Source organism: Amia ocellicauda, chromosome 11 (assembly GCF_036373705.1).
Source record: "Amia ocellicauda isolate fAmiCal2 chromosome 11, fAmiCal2.hap1, whole genome shotgun sequence".
In the NCBI taxonomy this organism is placed as follows: domain Eukaryota; kingdom Metazoa; phylum Chordata; class Actinopteri; order Amiiformes; family Amiidae; genus Amia; species Amia ocellicauda.
In genome coordinates, this window is record NC_089860.1 from 25,177,092 (window position 1) to 25,195,564 (window position 18,473).

The 18,473-nt window shown below is 48.5% G+C and overlaps 1 protein-coding gene across 3 annotated transcripts; it reads right to left on the bottom strand.

Moving 5' to 3' along the window:
* Window positions 1–1,944: 1,944 nt before the first annotated feature.
* On the bottom strand, window positions 1,945–14,688 carry lcp2a (lymphocyte cytosolic protein 2a). Of its 3 annotated transcripts, none has more exons than XM_066717120.1 (21): window positions 13,690–14,688; window positions 12,138–12,200; window positions 11,126–11,172; window positions 9,533–9,598; window positions 9,308–9,336; window positions 9,144–9,187; window positions 8,813–8,987; window positions 8,541–8,641; window positions 8,383–8,449; window positions 8,145–8,231; window positions 8,005–8,024; window positions 7,546–7,565; window positions 7,016–7,120; window positions 6,796–6,823; window positions 6,577–6,589; window positions 5,990–6,119; window positions 5,633–5,673; window positions 5,098–5,207; window positions 3,980–4,054; window positions 3,032–3,187; window positions 1,945–2,836 (listed from the first exon to the last, which is right to left on the bottom strand). In XM_066717120.1, exons 1-21 carry the CDS (start codon window positions 13,765–13,767, stop codon window positions 2,711–2,713), a joined length of 1,581 nt encoding a protein of 526 aa, XP_066573217.1. In that variant the 5' UTR covers window positions 13,768–14,688; the 3' UTR covers window positions 1,945–2,710. The 3 variants fall into 3 exon arrangements, with proteins under 3 accessions (XP_066573217.1, XP_066573216.1, XP_066573215.1); XM_066717119.1 differs by having other exon boundaries at window positions 8,005–8,021; window positions 9,144–9,190; window positions 13,690–14,687; XM_066717118.1 differs by having other exon boundaries at window positions 9,144–9,190; window positions 13,690–14,687.
* Window positions 14,689–18,473: the final 3,785 nt, after the last annotated feature.

Below are 18,473 nucleotides of genomic sequence, written 5' to 3' on the forward strand. Positions count from 1 at the left end.
GGGCAGGGTCACCCTGCGGCCGGGCACTCTCGCAGCCTGTGTGGATGAGCTGGCAGGTGCTGATCCCTGTGTGTGTTTAATGGTGCCCTGTGCATTGTTTTTCCATATCTTTATTCTTGATCCCAAGATAGTTCTATCTTAATTATTCCATTTGTCTTTTTTTCTGTTTAAAAAACAAAACAATACAATCTTCCTGTGTCTTGCTTTGAGCTTTTCTCTGTCTTGACTTGTGTGCTGGGCTGCGGTGTTGACAGGCTGGCGGTTAACCTGTAATTCTATCCCATTCCCTCTCCGGGCTCTTGGCATGAGACGAGCGATATTCGTTTGATAGCTGCAGCTCAGACACTGCTGCTCCAGGTAGGCCTAAAGCGTGCATGTCACTGGTCTCATTTTAGTATTTAGTCACTCAAGATGTGATTACATATTCCATGATTCATATAAATATTAGTGTATCACCTGTGTTGGCAGATTTGTGGTTTTTCATTATATATTTTTATATATATTGAAAAACCACAAATCTGCCAAGACAGGCGATTAATAAGCTCTCAGTGTCATGACTGGAATGTCTGTCTCTATGGCGGATGAGAAACAAGACCAGCACGTACCCCTGCTCTGACTGACTGACACCGGGCAAAACTCAGTTTATTTTTTAATGAACAGAGGTCTCTGAACCAAGTGCTTATGTGCGAGGTGCCACAGCAACCGCGTTGTGTGACGCTGGTTTCTTCTGGTGTGGAGCTCTCAGCACAGAGCCATGGAGCAGCTTACCAGAACACTGCGCTGTGGGTGGGCTGTACCTGACTGACACCAATGGAGTACACTCTGAAACTGAAAACTGGTGTAGAGATAGGCAGAGACATAGAGTGAGAAAGTGAGAAAGAAAGACACACAGAGACAGTGTCCAAATTCTGCACTGCTCCCCCCCTCCATTAATTGGCGCTGTCAGTGTGTGTGAGAGAGTGTGGGTATGTGGGTGTATTTGTGGGTGTGCAGCACTGACCTGCTCTCTCTCGGCTGGCTGCAGTGAGGACCCAGCTGTTGCAGTGTGACCTCACCGTATGCTTTGGACGCCCAGACGGGAGGGAGGCGCTACAGGGGGCAGCCTGGGCTAGGTCACCGCCCCCCCACCCCCAGTCAGAGGAGTGAGGATCTGTTAGGAGTGAGAAGCCAGGTAATTGTCCGCAGTGACGCCTGCACTTTCAGAGCGTGTACACTCTCACTCTCATTCTCACACTCAAAGACAGGTACTCCCACTGATGAGTGATAAGCTTTGAGAAGCATGGACAGCAAGGAGCTCACCAGCTTTCACAGCACAGACACAGCAACGCAGACTTGGAGTCCTGCTATCAAAGAGACTGAGAGTGAGAGTTTGTGTGTGAGAGCACCACCTACAGCCTGCTGGACAGGCACGTCCGCAACACCAGGCAGGGGAAAATTCTCACCTGCTTTGTTGACTTCATAAAGCCTTCGACTCCATTTGGCCCCCAGCCTGCTGCTCAGATTGCTGGAGAGCGCCATAGGGGGGGAAACCTATGACATCATCAAGAGCATGTACGAAAGCTACAGAGTGAGACAGGGCTGCAGCCTGTGCCCCATGCTTTTTGATATCTACATCAACCAGCTGGCCACAACGCTGTGTGTGAGAGAGAGTATGTCAGTGAGTGTGTGTGAGACTGTAAGAGTGAGTGTGTGAGAGTGTCTCTGCTGCCTGTGCTGTGCTTTGTTGTGTGTACTGTGCTGTGCGCTGTGTGGCTGTGCTGTGTCTGGCTGTCCTGTGCAGTGTGTGTGACTGTGCTGTACTATATGTGGGTGTGCTGTGCTGTATGAGAGAGCCCCCTTCACTGCTTTTCAATCTGTCTCTCAATCTTTCTCTCTCTATCTACCCCCCCATGTCTTTGTGTGGGTTTCAGTAAAAGAGGAAGGCAACAGAAACATGACCACATGTTAAAAAAGAGTATTTGAATTAAGTTATTTATATTAAAAAAAAAACAATAACATCATAGTTTGCAATACAGGATGTCTGGGGATGGGACGGGACTGCAGGGTGACAACAGAACACAGGCAGTGGGGACTGAGCTCTACACAACAGATACCCGAAGCTGAGCTGCAGTCTTTATCTCTCTCTCTATCTATCTATCTATCTATCTATCTATCTATCTATTGTCCTGTGTTTAACACTTGAATTGGTTCAGTTTACGACAGGTTTGGATGACTGGATCTCTGAGAGGAACACACACTCACACTGACACACAGACACATGCACGCGCACACACACACACACACACACACACACACACACACACACACACACACACACACACACACTCACAAACTCACCACCACACTAGCACACAGGACACAGTGTTGTGTGTGTGTGGGGGGGCTCCCACTGCAGGGGCAGCCAAAGTCTCTGGTTTGCAGGGGTCACAGGAATGCTGGAATGAATGGTAATGTTCTGATTTTAACAATCTCTGTTTACTTTACAGGTTCATATATAAAAAACACAGTAATAATAATAAAAAATAAATCAGGCAGTAGAGGTGTGTCCTCTTCTGTCCTTTCCCATCCTGTCCCCTGGTGGTGGCTTGTGTTCTGGTGCCAGCTGTGGCTTGTCAAACAGCTTCGCCATTGTGTGGCTCGTGTCCCTCCCTGGGGCAGCGCTGGTTTGTGGCTCTGGGAGAGGGGTATGGCATGATGGGGGGGGGGGCGGTCAGTACCCAGCGGGGTATGTGAGCAGACACTGGCGCTGCTGCCCCGAGCTGCGGTCCTTCCCGTCGATCAGCAACAGTGGCGCCTGCATGTGGTGCTGGATGATCTCGCTCACCGAGGTGAAGTTCTGCAGTGAAAACAACAACGCAGCAATGATGAAAATACTGCTGCCACCTCTCATTAAAATATTACCCCTGTGTGTGTTTATCACAACAAATCACAGTCATACATCTCAATCTAAAAACAAACACAGCACAGCCCCACATTCCCTCAGCACTCCAGTCCCTCAGCCCCTCATGAGCAGACAGCCTGGCAGCCTCACCTCCTTGCCCTTTAGGCCGGTGCCCAGCAGGAAGACGTCCTGCTCGCTCTGGTAGCGGATCTGGATGTTGTAGACCTTGTTGTGGTACAGCACCATCAGCACGTAGGGCTGGGCCGCCGACCGCTTAGAGCTGTCTCTCACCAGGAATGTCCCGTCCTGCAACAGCACGCACAGTCACCCACACAGTCCCCCACACAAACACACAGTCACTCACACAGGGACACACATCCACACACAGTCACTCACACAGGGACACACATCCACACACACAGTCACTCACACAGGGACACACATCCACACACACAGTCACTCACACAGGGACGCACGTCCACACACAGTCACTCACACAGGGACACTCATCCACACACAGTCACTCACACAGGGACACACATCCACACACAGTCACTCACACAGGGACACACATCCACACACACAGTCACTCACACAGGGACACACATCCACACACACAGTCACTCACACAGGGACACACATCCACACACAGTCCCCCACACAAACACACAGTCACTCACACAGGGACACACATCCACACACTCACTCACACAGAGACACACAGTCACTCACTCACAGAGGGACACACATACACAATCAGTCACTAACACAGGGACACACAGTCACCCACACAGTCCCCCACACAAACACACAGTCACATACACAGGCACTCACACAGGGACACACATCCACACACAGTCCCCCACACAAACACACAGTCACTCACACAGGGACACACATCCACACACTCACTCACACAGAGACACACAGTCACTCACTCACAGACACACATCCACACAGTCACTCACAGAGGGACACACATACACAATCAGTCACTAACACATAGACACACAGTCACTCACACAGGTACACACTTCCACATACACAGTCACTCACACAGGCACACACGTCCACACACAGTCATTGTGTGTTGCTTACATGGTTCACCCTCCTCAGGCAGCCCTCTGCCTCAGGCCGGGTCACCTGTGCCACGTACCACTGAGGGTCCAGGTCCTAGAGAGAGATGTGCAGAGTCACACAGTCACACAGACAGAGAGACACAGACACACACCAGATGGTGCTTCCCAGCAGACTGCTGTAGTGCTGTAGTGTTGTAGTGCTGTAGTGCTGTAGTGTTGTAGTGCTGTGCTGTAGTGTTGTTGTGTGTTGTAGTGTGCTGTAGTGTTGTAGTGCTGTGCTGTAGTGTACTGCAGTGTTGTAGTGCTGTGCTGTATTTTGCTGTAGTGCTGTGTTATTGTGCTGTAGTGTGCTATAGTGCTGTGCTAAAGTGTGCTTTAGTGCCGTGCTGTAATGCTGTAGTGTGTGATTGTCTTTCTTTCTGCTTGTGTTTCAGATGACCAACTGTCCCCGGTTCCTCTGCAGTTATAATGGTGCTGTTCTACATTAGCTGGGCCTGGTTCTGCCCTGTTTGAGCTGTGGCCCGGCAGAGCCAGAGCTCCTGTGACAGAGCCAGAGCCTCCTTGCTGCTGCTGAGCCAGACTCCGCTGAGACGCAGCCAGGAGCCTGGGCACTAATCAGACATTTAGCAGATCGAAGAGGAGCAGAATACAGTTCTGATTAATTGACTTGCATTCTGTCCAGTCAATGAAAACAAACCAACCCCCCCACACACAAAATGAGCAGTTTAGCAATTTTGTGTCTTTATTGATCCCATTTTGTGTGGCTAAAGGTTATGTGGTTGCCTGTGTTGAAGTTGCACAGATTTATGGTTGCCATTAAAAAGCAATTTTGGAAACAGCGCATTATTGTCCTGTTCCTGAGTGCTGGATGACAGGCCGGTCTCACAGAGCATCTCTCCGGGGGGCAGCCAGCCTCAGCCTGGGCCTGTGCTGGCACTTAGCTACTGGCACTGCGGTGTGGGCGGCTCTGCTGGTACCAGTACCAGATACCAGTGAAGGTAGAACTGCTCTCGTGGTTAGGGTCTTTATGGTTTTAGAGTGAATTATAAGATCAATCTGACCTTAAAATGAAGTGGAGTGATGAAATGTCTGTGTGTGTCAGTGTGTTCGTGTGAGAGAGTGTCCAGGCTTTGTTACCTGCTCATCCTCAGGCTCAGGGACAATGGCCGGTCGCTGGGGCTGTGGTGGGGGCAGTGGCGGCCTGATGTCTCCTGACCCACGGGAGTGAGAGCGGTGGATATCCACAGCTGCACCCAGTAAAAGACACGTTAGATACAAACACAGAGAGACACAGCTAGAGACAAACAGATAGGCAGGCAGACAGAGACACAGACAGACACAGAGAGACATAGATAGAGACAGAGAGACAGGCAGACACAGAGACACAGACAGGCAGAGAGACACAGACAGTCACGTGCTGCAGTCTAGCGGTGTGACTGTCTCACACCCTGTGGAGAGCCCTCAGCTCATCTCTGGTGTCTGTCAGTCTCAATCAGACCTCCCCCGAATCTCTACTGAAGAGATATTGCAAGCTGTACAGAGCCTACAAGCTTTAGAGAAACAGCAAGCTGTATAGCCCCTACAGTCTAGCCCAGTTCTCTCTTGGCATCCCAGTGGAAGAGAGCCCAGCTGTGTGTCTGTGTCTGTCTTTGTGTTAGAGCTCAGTACTCACCTGACTGCAGACGAGAGGGCAGGGAGCCACCAGGGGGTAAACTAGAGAGAGAAAGAGAGACGACTCACAATCACAGAAGACCAGCCTACAGTTTCTCACTTAGACATCAGAGGGCGCCACACCATTAAAAATATGAAATGATGCTGACAAAAGAACAACATTTATAATAATAAAACCTGCAGAGTAAAAAACAACATTAGGAACCAATTTAATTTTAGGGGTGATGGACTCTAATTAGAACAGAAAAGCAGAAGCTCAAGGGAGTGTGGCGCCATGGTACTTTCTATTAAAGTCAGTGCTGTCTGACTTGCCTGGTGTGTGAGTGTGTCTGTGTGTGTGTGTGTGTGTGTGTGTTACCTGTCAGAGTGGCTGGGCAGCCCGGGCAGGCCTCCTCGGGGCAGGGGTGCCTTGGAGCGCAGGGGGAAAGTGTTGGAGCTGAAGGGGGCTCCCCCTCCTGGCTGGGGAAGCGGTGGCCGTCCCATAGGACCTGGTGGTGGTGGTGGTGGTGGTGGGGGGGGTGGACATAGCCAGGAACTTAGCTACAGCAAGTTAGTCAGTTTTAACAGGAAATGCTCCCTGTTGCTTCCTTTTTTTTCCTTTGTCACGTTTTGGGTTGAATATAATCGTTCTAAACTAAAAGCAGTCACTTCAATTCGAAATTAGATGACAGCGATAGACTGAGAGGCAGACAGCCAGCAGGTTGGGACACAGGCAGAGATGGGTACAGTGGGGTAGGGTCAGGGAAATAGACAGGTAAAGATGGGTAAAGACAGGCAGGGACAGAGGAGTTAGACAGGTAGAGAGGGCAAGACAGGGACTGATGGGTAAAGAGAGGTTCAGACGACTCAGGTAGAGAGGAACAGACACGGACAGTTGGGTAGGGAGAGAGATGGACAGGTAGAGAGGGGGACAGATGGGGACAGAGGAGTAGAGAGTTTACTTACTGTCATCTTGTGTCTGTGGAGAAAGAGAAAGAAGAGACGCATTAGACAGGGTTGAGACTCACACCATCATGCTGAGAATGAATGCTTACTTCAATACACGCAATTACACTCACACTCACATACACATACACATTCACACTCTCTCTCACACAAACACACACACATACACACACATTAATTAATTAACGAATACAGGTGTTTCCCTGGAGAGATCCTCACCTCGTCTCTGTGGTCCTGACCAAAGGGTCTGTACAGGAGGGAGAGAGAGGTGGAGAGATGGAGACAGTTACTGTATGTATAGTTCCCATTGCCCTGTATCTGACCACTGTCTGAGATGGACAGGTGTGTATCAGTGAGGGACAGAGAGAGAGGCAGAGGGGTGTGTTCCTGAGTATCAGCAGGCCGGTTTGGTGTTCGGGTGTGTGGGGGGATTCCGCACCTGGCAGTGAGTGGGCGGCGGCCCACTGAGGAGCCGTTCCGGTCAACTGGGAGGGGGGGCTTAGGCGGGCGATGCGGGTCGGGGGGCTTCTCCACTGCAGGGGGCCTGTGGAACACAACACTGTCACACAACACTGTGCAGCACTGTCACACACAACACTGTCAGACAATTATATCAACACTGTCACACAACACTATGCAGCACTGTACAACTCTTCACATCACCACACAACACTACACAACCCTGTCAGCACACAGACAGACTGGGGGAAAGGAGAGAGCTGAAGGGACAATGGTGAAGTGGGAAATGTCTCTGGATCTCTTGGACAGCTGAGGATGGGATGGGATGAGTGCGTGAGGAAGAGAGAGAGAGAGGGGGGGTGTGGTTGTGTGGTGAGTGTTAGGGGAGTGACTGGTGCATGCATGAATGATGGAGAAAGGGAAAGAGTGAGTGAGTGAGTGAGACAGAGCCAGTGCACACTGCCGCACATCTCAGCAGCGTACACCCGCATGGTCAGACACAGAGCTTACCTGCGAGGCGGCGTCACAGCCTGAGAGAGAGAGATATTGTATTATTTGTAAAGCTTTTTAACTTTTATAACGTTATTCTGATTAATTTCAATGTACCTAATTGCTTTGGCAATACTTGTGTAAACATTTCATCCCAATAAAGCTCATTTTGAATTTGAGAGATAGAGAGAGAGAGAGATAGAGAGAGAGAGAGAGAGAGAGAGAGAGAGAGAAAGAGAGAGAGAGAGAAACAGCACAGAGACACAGTGAATTTGGTCAGCTAGACGTCCGCTAATCATCTGTCTGTCTGTCTGTGTATATATCTCTGTCTGTCTGTCTGTCTGCATGTCTGTCTGTGTATAAATCTGTCTGTCTGTTTATGTATGTCTCTTTCTGTCTCTCCGTCTGTGTATAAATCTGTCTGTTAATTTGTGCAGGGGTATGGAAGGGCTTAGAGAGAGGACAGAATGGGCTTCTCACCTTGTCAAGCTTCCTTCCTGCTGGAGAAACACACAAACACACAAAAAAGTCAGACTAAAGGTGAGATCACTTCCACAGCTCAAGACACAGACAGGCGGGCAAGCAGACAGGTGTGTGGGGGTGGAGGGCGGGTGTTGTACCTGGCAGATGAGGCTGGCTGTCGGAGCCTCCTGAGAAACTGGGCTTCTTGCTGCGGTCCACTGAGGGGGCAGGCGGGGCAGCGGGGGCTGGGGGGCAGGACAGTCAGACCGAACAGCAATACCCCCCAATACTGATCTGCTCACTGAGCATCTGACACACCGACACACACGGTGACACACACACTCGCACTGCCACACACACTCACACACTCAATCGCACTCACATAATCGTACTCACATTTGCTGGGGGCTCTGAATGCTCCTTGGGGTGACTCATCACGTCTGGGGGGCAAAGGGCAGGTGGCCTGAGAGTGAGAGGTGGGGGGTTAAATTACAGACTGAAACAGCTCATCCAAATAGTTTTAACAGTACAGAGAGCCGGTGGGGTGCACTCACCATGCGATTGCCGAACCCCGGGAGTGAGGAGCCGGGCCGCTGTGGGGGGGCGGGGGGCTGGCTGTGAGAAGGCTTCATCGAGGACCCGCGGTTCTGGTTATCTGAGGAGAGACAGGGAGGGGGCAGACAGTGACCAAACCACACTCTGATCTGACAACTTACTGACTTGGCCACACTCTGACCTGACCACAAAAGTGTTGTAAGGGACAAAAGTACCTATAGCAGTGTGTGTCCCGTACAGTACCTATAGCAGTGTGTATACAGTACAGTACCTATGTACTCAGAGTTGTTGCATATGGGCTTGGCTGGAAAGATCTTGGTCTGGTCCTCGAGGGGGTCAGAGGGCGGGGGCTCATAGTCGCTGTCCCCGCCCCCCTCCGTCGGAGACTCGTAGTCCCCCCCACTGCCAGCATCCTCTGCGTCCGGACTCTCATAGTCATCACTTTCCTGAGAGAGAGAGAGAAGTAATGAAGAGATGGAGAGAGAGATAGACAGAGGTAGGGAGAAGGAGAAACACACAGTTTCCACTAGTGAGTCTGTAGCTCTCCCCTCCCTGAATGTGTGAGTGTGTGCGTGGACAGTCTGTAACCCAAAACTACTCACAAACTCCTCTGAGTCCCAGCCTTGATCACTGTCCTGAGAGACCTCTACTGAGAGAAAGAGAGGGCGAAGACATCCAGTCAAATTGAGCTTTCATTTTTTTAATCAAATACATATTCATTTGTGAGTTCACACACACATACACTCACACACCCTGTCTGTCTTACCTGGTTCTCTGTATTTATGAGCTGCTGTCCTGTGGGTAGTAAAGGAATAGGAGTTAGTGAACAGAGAGTGCGCAAAAGACAGACAGGCTGACTGTTCACAGACTACCTGTCTCTTTCTCTGCTGTGAGAGGGACTAGAGACTAGAGAACTACAGCACAGCACAACAATACACAGTACAGCAATTACAATGCAACACAACGCAGCACAGTACAGCACTGGACTCACCTCTTGCCAAACAGCCCTTTCTTCTCCTCCTTTTTGTTGATATCATGAGACAGGCGGCTGATAAGCCTGCAGGGGTAACAGGGCAGGGCAGTCAACACATCACAGTGTCCAAGCATCAGTGTGTGAGTGCGTCAGTGTGTGAGAGCATCAGTGCTTGTATGTTTATCACTCATTAAAGCACTCTGTGGCTACCCTGCGAAAGGCGCTATACAAATAAAACTGGATTGATTGATTGATTGATTGATTGAATGCATCTCAGTGTGTGTGGGTGTGAGTATGTGTGTTAGTGAGTGTGTGAGTGAGTGAGTGTGCTGCTCATTGTGTCAGTCCATGGAGTGGAGTGGTTTGGCTTCATTGCACTTAGAGGAAGTGGTCAGACTGTACTGTGAAAAAAAATCTCTCTCCATCTCTCTCTGTCTTTCTCTGTGTCTGCCTCTCTCTCTCTCTCCATCACTCTGTATCTCTCTGTGTGTCTCTCTTTCTCTCTGTATCTATGTGTCTGTCTCTCTTTCTGTATCTGTCTCTGTATCCGTGTATCTGTCTCTTTATCTCTCTCTGTGTCTGTGTTTCTGTCTCTCTCTTTCTCTCTGTGATGTGTTTTTTCCATGTAGTGTGACACAGGAAGTAGCGTGGGGGCAGCCGGGGGGGTGGAGGTTCGATGAGATGGCTGTGGAATTTTCTAGCCTGGCCTGGGTAATAACCGTCTCCAGGGAGTGGGGGGTGGATGGCACACTGTATCTACACACACCTTCTGGAACGGCAGTGCGCTACATATGGCCTGAACTGAAAAGGTTTTTTTATATTTCTGGACATACGGTGTGGGACGCAGCAGCTCCCAGCGCACACCCCCCACAACTGAGTCCCACCATTATTATTATTATTACTTGATTTCTTATCTAGGGTGACTTACAACTGTTGCAACATTGTACAGCAAAGCTTTATCTCACATACTTGACTGGGCAAGGCCTGTGTGTGAGAGTGAGTGTGTACGTGTGTCTGTTTCTATATATACCACTTACACAGCAAGGTTATAAAAAATCTTAACGTGCTGGGGGGGTGTAGTGAGAAAGTGATGTGTCTCTGCCACTACTGACCCCTTACTCTTTAAATTATTATTTTTTCATTGTGTGCATTTTTCTCTCCCTCTCCATCTCTCTCTCCCTTTCTCTCTCTTCCTCTCCCTGTCTCTCTCTCCCTTTCTCTCTTCCTCTCTCTCCCTCTCTTTCTCCCCTCCTCTCCGTGTCTCTCTCTCTCAGAACCAGATCAGCAGTAGCAGCACCCATAACCAGCACTTCCTTCCTGCCAACCCAACCCCCCCTTCGCCCCTGACGCAAAGGAAGTGAACAGCCCGAGACTCTGTATCTCCACACAGAGCTGTAGTGTTAGTCAGGTGCAAGAGCAGAGCACAGTCAGTGTGTCAGTCAGTGTGAGTCAGTCAGTCAGTCAGTGTGTCAATCAGTCAGTCAGTAACGGTGTCAGTCAGTCAGCTGGTGCGTCAATCAGTGTGTCATTCAGTCAGTGTGTCAGTCATTCAGTCAGTGTGTCATCCAGTGTGTCAGTGTGCTGTTGTGCGCTGTTGTGTGCTGTACTCACGGTGCGTTGAGCTTGGGGAATTTCTGAAGGTCATTCTCTGACATCTCCTACAGCAGTAGTAACACAGAGAACAGTTAGAACAGCTCTGACGTGTGTTGAATGTGTGAGGTCCTACAGTATGTGTGAGTGTGTGAGGTACTACGGTGTGTGAGAGGTATTACAAAGTGTGTGCCCACACTGTGCAGTCAGTTGAGTGAGTGCACACCTTAGTTGTACAAGGTACAAAGAATATCTTCAGTATTACTATTCAGCAGGTATTTAAAATATGTGTTGAGCAGAGAGGTAAGTGTAAATAGTTGTCCTTCAGCAGCTGGTAAATCGCCACTCATCTTTTGGGCACAGTCACCAGTCTCGCAGCTTGTGTAGGAACTGCCCGTTGTCAGACACCTCAGTGTCACCGACTCTTTCTCTTACTGGACCAGCACGTCGAGGAAGGCAGCTTCTCCTCTAATCAAAGGCTTCTAGTATTTCATTTTGCTGGGCATCCTTTCCAAAAAAAAACCAACTGTACTTTTCTGTGTATTTGAGACATTTCCTCCACTACGGCGCACTCATGTCAAACGACACATCAGCCATGGTGTGGTCCAGATTTGAAGAGCGCTGTCTCTTCTTCAGGGAGTATTGAATTTCAATGACATGATACAGAACAACCTGGCCATAAAGTGTCACCACTGTCGTCAGAGGAAGTATAAAATAAATATAATTCTAATCTTGTTGACTCAGTTTTCAGACTTCCCCAAAAGCTCACCTTGTGCATGGACTAGACATTAGAAAAGGCCATCACCTCCTTACCATCAAAATAATCTTGTCGCAGGAACCCCATTACTCAGCTAGCTGCTCAGATGTGGACACAGCAGTCATGCACAACTGAGCGGTGCCATTTCATGAGCAATTGGGGTGCACAACTAAACACTCTGCTATGGACCTGGTTTAAGTGAGAGTATGTGTGTGTGTGTGTGTGTGTGTGTGTGTGTGTGTGTGTGTGTGTGTGGTGGTATTACAGTTCACTCACCAGAAATCTAGGTCCAGTTATACTGTATTTCTTCACCACTTTTTCACAGTCCTTCAGGTCCATCTGTGGAGAGAGAGAGGGGTGAGCTGCTTCCCTCCCTCTGCTTCTCTACACAACCTTCTCTATCCCTCTCTCCTCCCCGATCCTTTCCTCCCTCTCCTCCCTTCTCCTCTCTCCCCTGCTTGCCTCTCCCCTCCTCTCCTCTCCTCCTCTTTCCTCCCCTCTCCAGCCCAGCCCAGCCCCCAGAGGTAGAAAGAGAGAGAGAGGGAAAGATAGAGAAAGAATGTGATCGAGGTAGGTCGAAAGAGAGACAGAAGGAGAGAAGTAGTGAGCTATGAAAGAAAAAAAAAGAAAGGAGAGAGGGAGGGAGGTTTTAAAGGCAAAAAGAGAAAGAGGAGAAAGAGCGACAGTGAGATAGGGATGCAGAATTTAGGGTATTTGGCTTTTCTTGCAAGACAATCTAGTTCTAGTTTGTGGCTCCTGAATCTCTGACTCGGCAGGAAATAAGGAAGCAAGCAGTATAGTGTGGGGGGGGGGCTCCCCTGGCACAGCTGCAGAAGTGGGAAGGGAACAAGTTTACCCCTCAGTGAACACACACCAGACTGGCGCTGGGTGGGGGGGGGGGGGTTAGAGCTTCTTTTCTTTAAGTTTTACAAAACAGAAAGCTGTCTGTGCAATTAGTTATGCTACTGCAATAGCAGCTGACTGACTGACAGACTGACTGACACACTGTCTGACTGATACACTGGCTTGCTGGTTGGTTAGTGGATCTGTAGGTGTGCAGATCTGTCTGACTGTATAAATAGTCTCCCTATTTTATTGGGAAGGAATTATTTATGAAAACAACTGATTAATCATCTGACACCTGTTTTATCATCAGAGTTAACTGGAAAACAGGCACTGTTAACCACACTACAGCTTTATCCACAGACAGGGGCAGGGACTGGGATGGGGACTGGGACTGGGGCAGGGGCAAGGGCAAGGGCAGGAACTGGGGCAAGAGGAACACCAGGCCCTTGCACACAGAACCCAACCAGGGCACAGAACAACGCTGACAGCACAACGCCCACACTACAAATATTTTCCGAAACACCTAATGCAGCCAACAAAGAAATGTATGGTGTAGAGGGCCCCCAGCACAGCGACCACACACTGCCCAGCACCCAGGAGCACAGAGCCCTGGAGCCCACGGCCATACAGGCCCCCAGACTCCCAACCTTCCTGCAGCTGCAGCCCAGACTGTTGCCCACAATGAAGCCAAGGAAGCAAGCCTACTGAAGCTCTGACAAAATAGGAGAGATACAGACATAGGGGACAAGCAGACTAACTAGACTACACTGACTCCCTAACACACTGAGACACTGATACATTCAGAGATGCCGACACACATACAAAGACACACTGACACACACATAAAGATGCACGTACTCAGACAGACATACGGAGACACACACTCAAACAGAAACATACAGGGACACACACAGATACATACAGAGTCACAAACAGACACACACAACACAGACACACACAATCTCCTGGTTGTGAGACTCACTGATTTGAGGTACTCCGCCAGCCTGTTTGCGTTCCAGCTCATAACCTCCGACCTGCTGGGTATGCTGTCGAAACTCATTTTGCACTGTTTTCCTATTAAATCTTAAAAGAAAATAAACTAAAACGAAAAAACAACTAAAAACAAAATAAACAAAAATGTCTGTGCTTTTGGCAGCGTCGTCCTCCTGCCCCTCCGCTGCCTGGGCTGCTGTGAGCAGAAGGCCTTTGCAGAAAATGGCTCCCAGTGTCTCGCTGCTACGCCCTGCAAGCAACTAACAACTTGCTCAGCGCGTGGAGGAAGTGAGGAGGACGGAGAGAAACAGAGAGAGGGGGGGGAGAGAGAGAGAGAGAGAAAGAAGAGAGAAGAGAGATACGCTCACGCGACGCTGAGCAAGACCGCACCAAAACCGTTGACAAAGAGACAGCGGATGGAATGACAGATGGAGAGAAAGAGAAAAGGAAAGGCGAAAGGTAATGAACACAGAAACGACAGAATTAGCGGTGTTATTTTTCCATCTGTGAAAGTGTGTTCGTCACAACCCGGCTGCAAGGCGAACAAAAAAAAAACAATAAAGTGAAACAAAAACAAACAAACAAAAAAACAGCCCCTTTTCAGTCTGTCGATGGAATGATGCTGAAGAGGTGCAGAGACAACAGCGGCAGAGCGGGGGACAGAAATAAGTGACGCACACTCACACAGACAAACACTCACCTACACTCATAGACACGTACACGTACGTACACACACACACACACACACACACACACACACACACACACTGAAAGTCACACAGCTATACACACACACACTCAAACGCTCACATACACTCACACACACACACACACTTACATGCTCATGCAGACATACACTCACACACATACACACACTCATAGTCACATACATAGATACATATACACACTCACAGACACGCACACATACACGTTCTCTCTCTCTCACACACACACACACACACACAGAGGTTTCTAAGAAAAGCCCTGTCTCTTACTTCCTCCTGTGCTTCCGGCTCTAGTCAGCGCTGAAGAGGGGAAGTCCACTGTGCACACTGTGTTATGTAATACCACTGTTGACCAGTTCACAGCCTGCTCTGAGCTGAGATAATCTGAGAGTGTGTGGGCTGGGGGGGGACAGGGTCACTGGCCCTCAACCCCCCTCCTCAGGTCTTTAATTGCTTGATTTGAGTCGTTATCAGGATAAGGAGTCAGAGTGGGGTGGCAGGGAGGTCTGACCCTGCACACTACATGTACAGAAGTTTGGCCTTCTGGGGGTTGGTTATAAAAGCTCTTATGGATCACGTGTGCATGGTGAAAAGCACTATATGCACTGGTCTCAGTTGCTGTTCCTGATTCATCTTTGCTATTAGCAGTTACACAGGCTGCAGTCAGGGGACAAAACTATGAGGAGGAAGACTTACTGCCACAGTGGCCTGCTGTGACTAACACACTTTTATTAATGAAGGAAATTGTTCTCTTTCACCAGAAAGTTTGGGTGTTGTTCACCCACTCAGACAGCCAAACACTCATACGCCCACTTACTCACTCACATACACAGATTCAGAAGCAGTTACATACACATACCCACATTCAAACACACAGACATGCAAAATTGGGGGAAAACCACACACCAACCCACTGAATCACTCAGCCATGAATACATACACACTCCCACACACTCCCAAAACACTCTCTCACTCACACTGATTCTCAAATAAGGCAGAAACATACTCCAACCCATTGACTCATCCACAGACTAACACTATTTATAATTAGTCTGCATGTGATAATATGTAGTCTTGTGCAATTGCAAGATCTTTTCTTACTGCAGCTTTTCCAGTACTCATAATATTAGCATTCAACACGCTAAAGGACTGCCCCTCCTCTATAGGCCTGCTGATTAAAGGAGCTTATTGAATACACTCCAGGTTGGCCATTGCGATCTCAGGATGACAGTTACCTGGTGCGCCCACAAGTACGCAAGCAGGTGAAAGTGTGATACACTGTTGATTGTGCCAGAGTGGACTTTTGAGGGTTGCACCTTTGTTGTCAATGGGATATTGGTGTTTTTGATCGATTATTAACCAATCATTGTTGTTCATATCCACAGAAAAAGAACAAGCAACATTGGTATCAGGAATCTAAGGCTAACACTGCCACTGTGGGCGCAGCCTGTTTGCAGAAACCCAGTTTTCGTGGTGGTAGGAAGACAGACCCATGGAGCAGGGACAGCGTGCTGCTCACCAACATGGACATGCGTGAGTACAGGCGTTCCCGCTGACAACACCTGGCTCTGAGTACTCAATCTCCATGTCTGCGGGCTAAGTGTTCCTGACATACCGAGTGGACTGTGGTGAGTGTCCCGGGTGAGCTCAACACACTCGATCACTACGGGAGTGCCTGCAGATGTAATAATGACTATCAAGCACATAAAGGAAACCAGCAAATCACAGAACAGCATTTACCAAAACCAGCCAATCACAGAGCAGCCTTCCCACACAGTCCTGTACGTCTTCTCTCGTGTGTACATGTCATCCCATGCAGAGTGAACAGTGTCTAAGTGTATCCAGTGACGTTGCAGCACACTTAATGCTAGTAGTGCCAGCATGCATTTCACAGCATGTATTTGATATTAATAGTTTTGTTAAGAGCATGGCAACAACACAGATCAACTACTGTAGGTCAGTTACAGTGCATCCTGGACCAAAACATTTGTAGACAGAGAGAAAGGGGGTTGATCGTTAAATGTAACTAAAATAAATGTTGTTTTTCCTAATGTAAAGATTGTTGTGTCTAATCCTGATGTGTGTGATTTATACCAAGTTAAGAGGTTGTGTGAATCGTGTCTCTTTGTATAAGAGATATTATTTTACAGTTTCTGCAGCCCAATTTCAATTCCCGGTCCTCTTGCCCAAACTGCACAAGATGATATCTCTTATACAATATGAGACACTCTTCACCTATTAACACACACACTATATAATAATAATAATAATGCCAGGGAACAAGTTGATAGCGATTGCACACGTGGCAATTAAAAGTGTTGATAATTTATTAACAGTAGACTGAGGTCCCTCTCAGCCACAAACCCTCAGACTCACACACCCACACACTGTGTTTTATGAGCCAGGCAGGTGTGAAATGTATCCAGAAAGCACTTTAAATGGTATGATTACTTATTTATAATGCTGTTTATTTATAATGCCAGCAATGTGTTGGCACTGGGCTGTGAGCAGTGCAAGGTGTAAAGTGCTGACAGTGCAGAGCTGGCAGGGTAAACAGCTGTGCCTGAGCCAAGGAGTGAGGTGACACCGTCTCTGACCACTGCCCTGGAGTGTGTGTCTGCGTGTACATGTGTATGTGTATGTGTATGACTGTGTGTTTGTGGGTGCGTGTCTGTGCATGTGTACAGCACTGCTGTGGTCTGACCCAGCTGTAGCCCTGGGTGACTCGCTTGCACGCCATACTCTTTGGCTACAGACCCGTGGAGGGACGCTGTACCGGATACGTGGTCACCCACAGCAACAGTGACGGCAGAAAGGTGGGAAGGGCAGCGGACCCATGGCATTTCAGGTAGCGGAATATTATATAGGCATGATCACGACAGTTTCAGAATGAATCACATTGAAAAATAATGATTCAAATCAATAAATAAACATGTGTGCCACATGTTATAAACATACAAAACAAACTTGCTGCACCTAGTAAGCCAGATGTATGTAGTGAGAGTATGCATGTTGCTCTTTCGAAATGACGCCCACCACAGGGGAAGATTCTGCCAGTAAATGCTGATGCGCTGTGTTGACTCCCCCAGCCGGCCTGTTTCCTGCCATCAAAGATGCTCTGTGTTGTTTTTAAATGACAAGCTATTCATAGAACACCAGCGGCTCAGTTTCAGAGCCATAGTGGCACAGAACGGCATCTTCAAATAACAATTGCAAAACCAAACAAAAGGTTAAAAATAGTGCTGCTCTGAAGGCAGCTAAGTCCATGGCATCTCTGTGGGACCCGGGTTCTCGTGTGTGTGTGTGTGGTGGGGGTTACTGCCCTATTATGGAAGTCTGTTAAAGTAGATGCCAAACTGATTTCCATGCTTGACAAACCATGTCTCCATTATGAAAGTCTTGATAAAGTCTAGAATTTTATCTCAATATTTTTAGAAGTTTGGGCGATAAACGATATATATCTCGATATTTCTTGTTTTTATCCAATCAAGCCACAAAATAAGACCAAAGACATTCAAACTACAAGTATTTCGTTAATCCTTCAATAAGCAAAACTAACAAATACCACATGCAGGTTTCGAGGCTGACGTTTGGCAACTCGAACCTTCAGCTCCCTCCACAGATTTTCTATGGGATTAAGGTCTGGAGACTGGCTAGGCCACTCCAGGACCTTAATGTGCTTCTTCTTGAGCCACTCCTTTCTTGCCTTGGCTGTGTGTTTTGGGTCATTGTCATGCTGGAATACCCATCCACGACCCATTTTCAATGCCCTGGCTGAGGGAAGGAGGTTCTCACCCAAGATTTGACGGTACATGGCCCCGTCCATCGTCCCTTTGATGCGGTGCAGTTGTCCTGTCCCCTTAGCAGAAAAACACCCCCAAAGCATAATGTTTCCACCTCCATGTTTGATGGTGGGGATGGTGTTCTTGGGGTCATTCCTCCTCCTCCAAACACGGCGAGTTGAGTTGATGCCAAAGAGCTCGATTTTGGTCTCATCTGACCACAACACTTTCACCCAGTTCTCCTCTGAATCATTCAGATGTTCATT

Coding starts and splice junctions, on each gene's coding strand:
- lcp2a (XM_066717118.1), bottom strand. CDS start 13,767: ATGAGTTTCGACAGCATACCCAGCAGGTCGGAGGTTATGAGCTGGAAC. Junction 6,824..7,015: donor CGCCGCCCACTCACTGCCAG/GTGCGGAATCCC, acceptor CCTCCTGTACAG/ACCCTTTGGTCAGGACCACA. Junction 5,674..5,989: donor CTGCCCAGCCACTCTGACAG/GTAACACACACA, acceptor TTCTCTCTCTAG/TTTACCCCCTGGTGGCTCCC.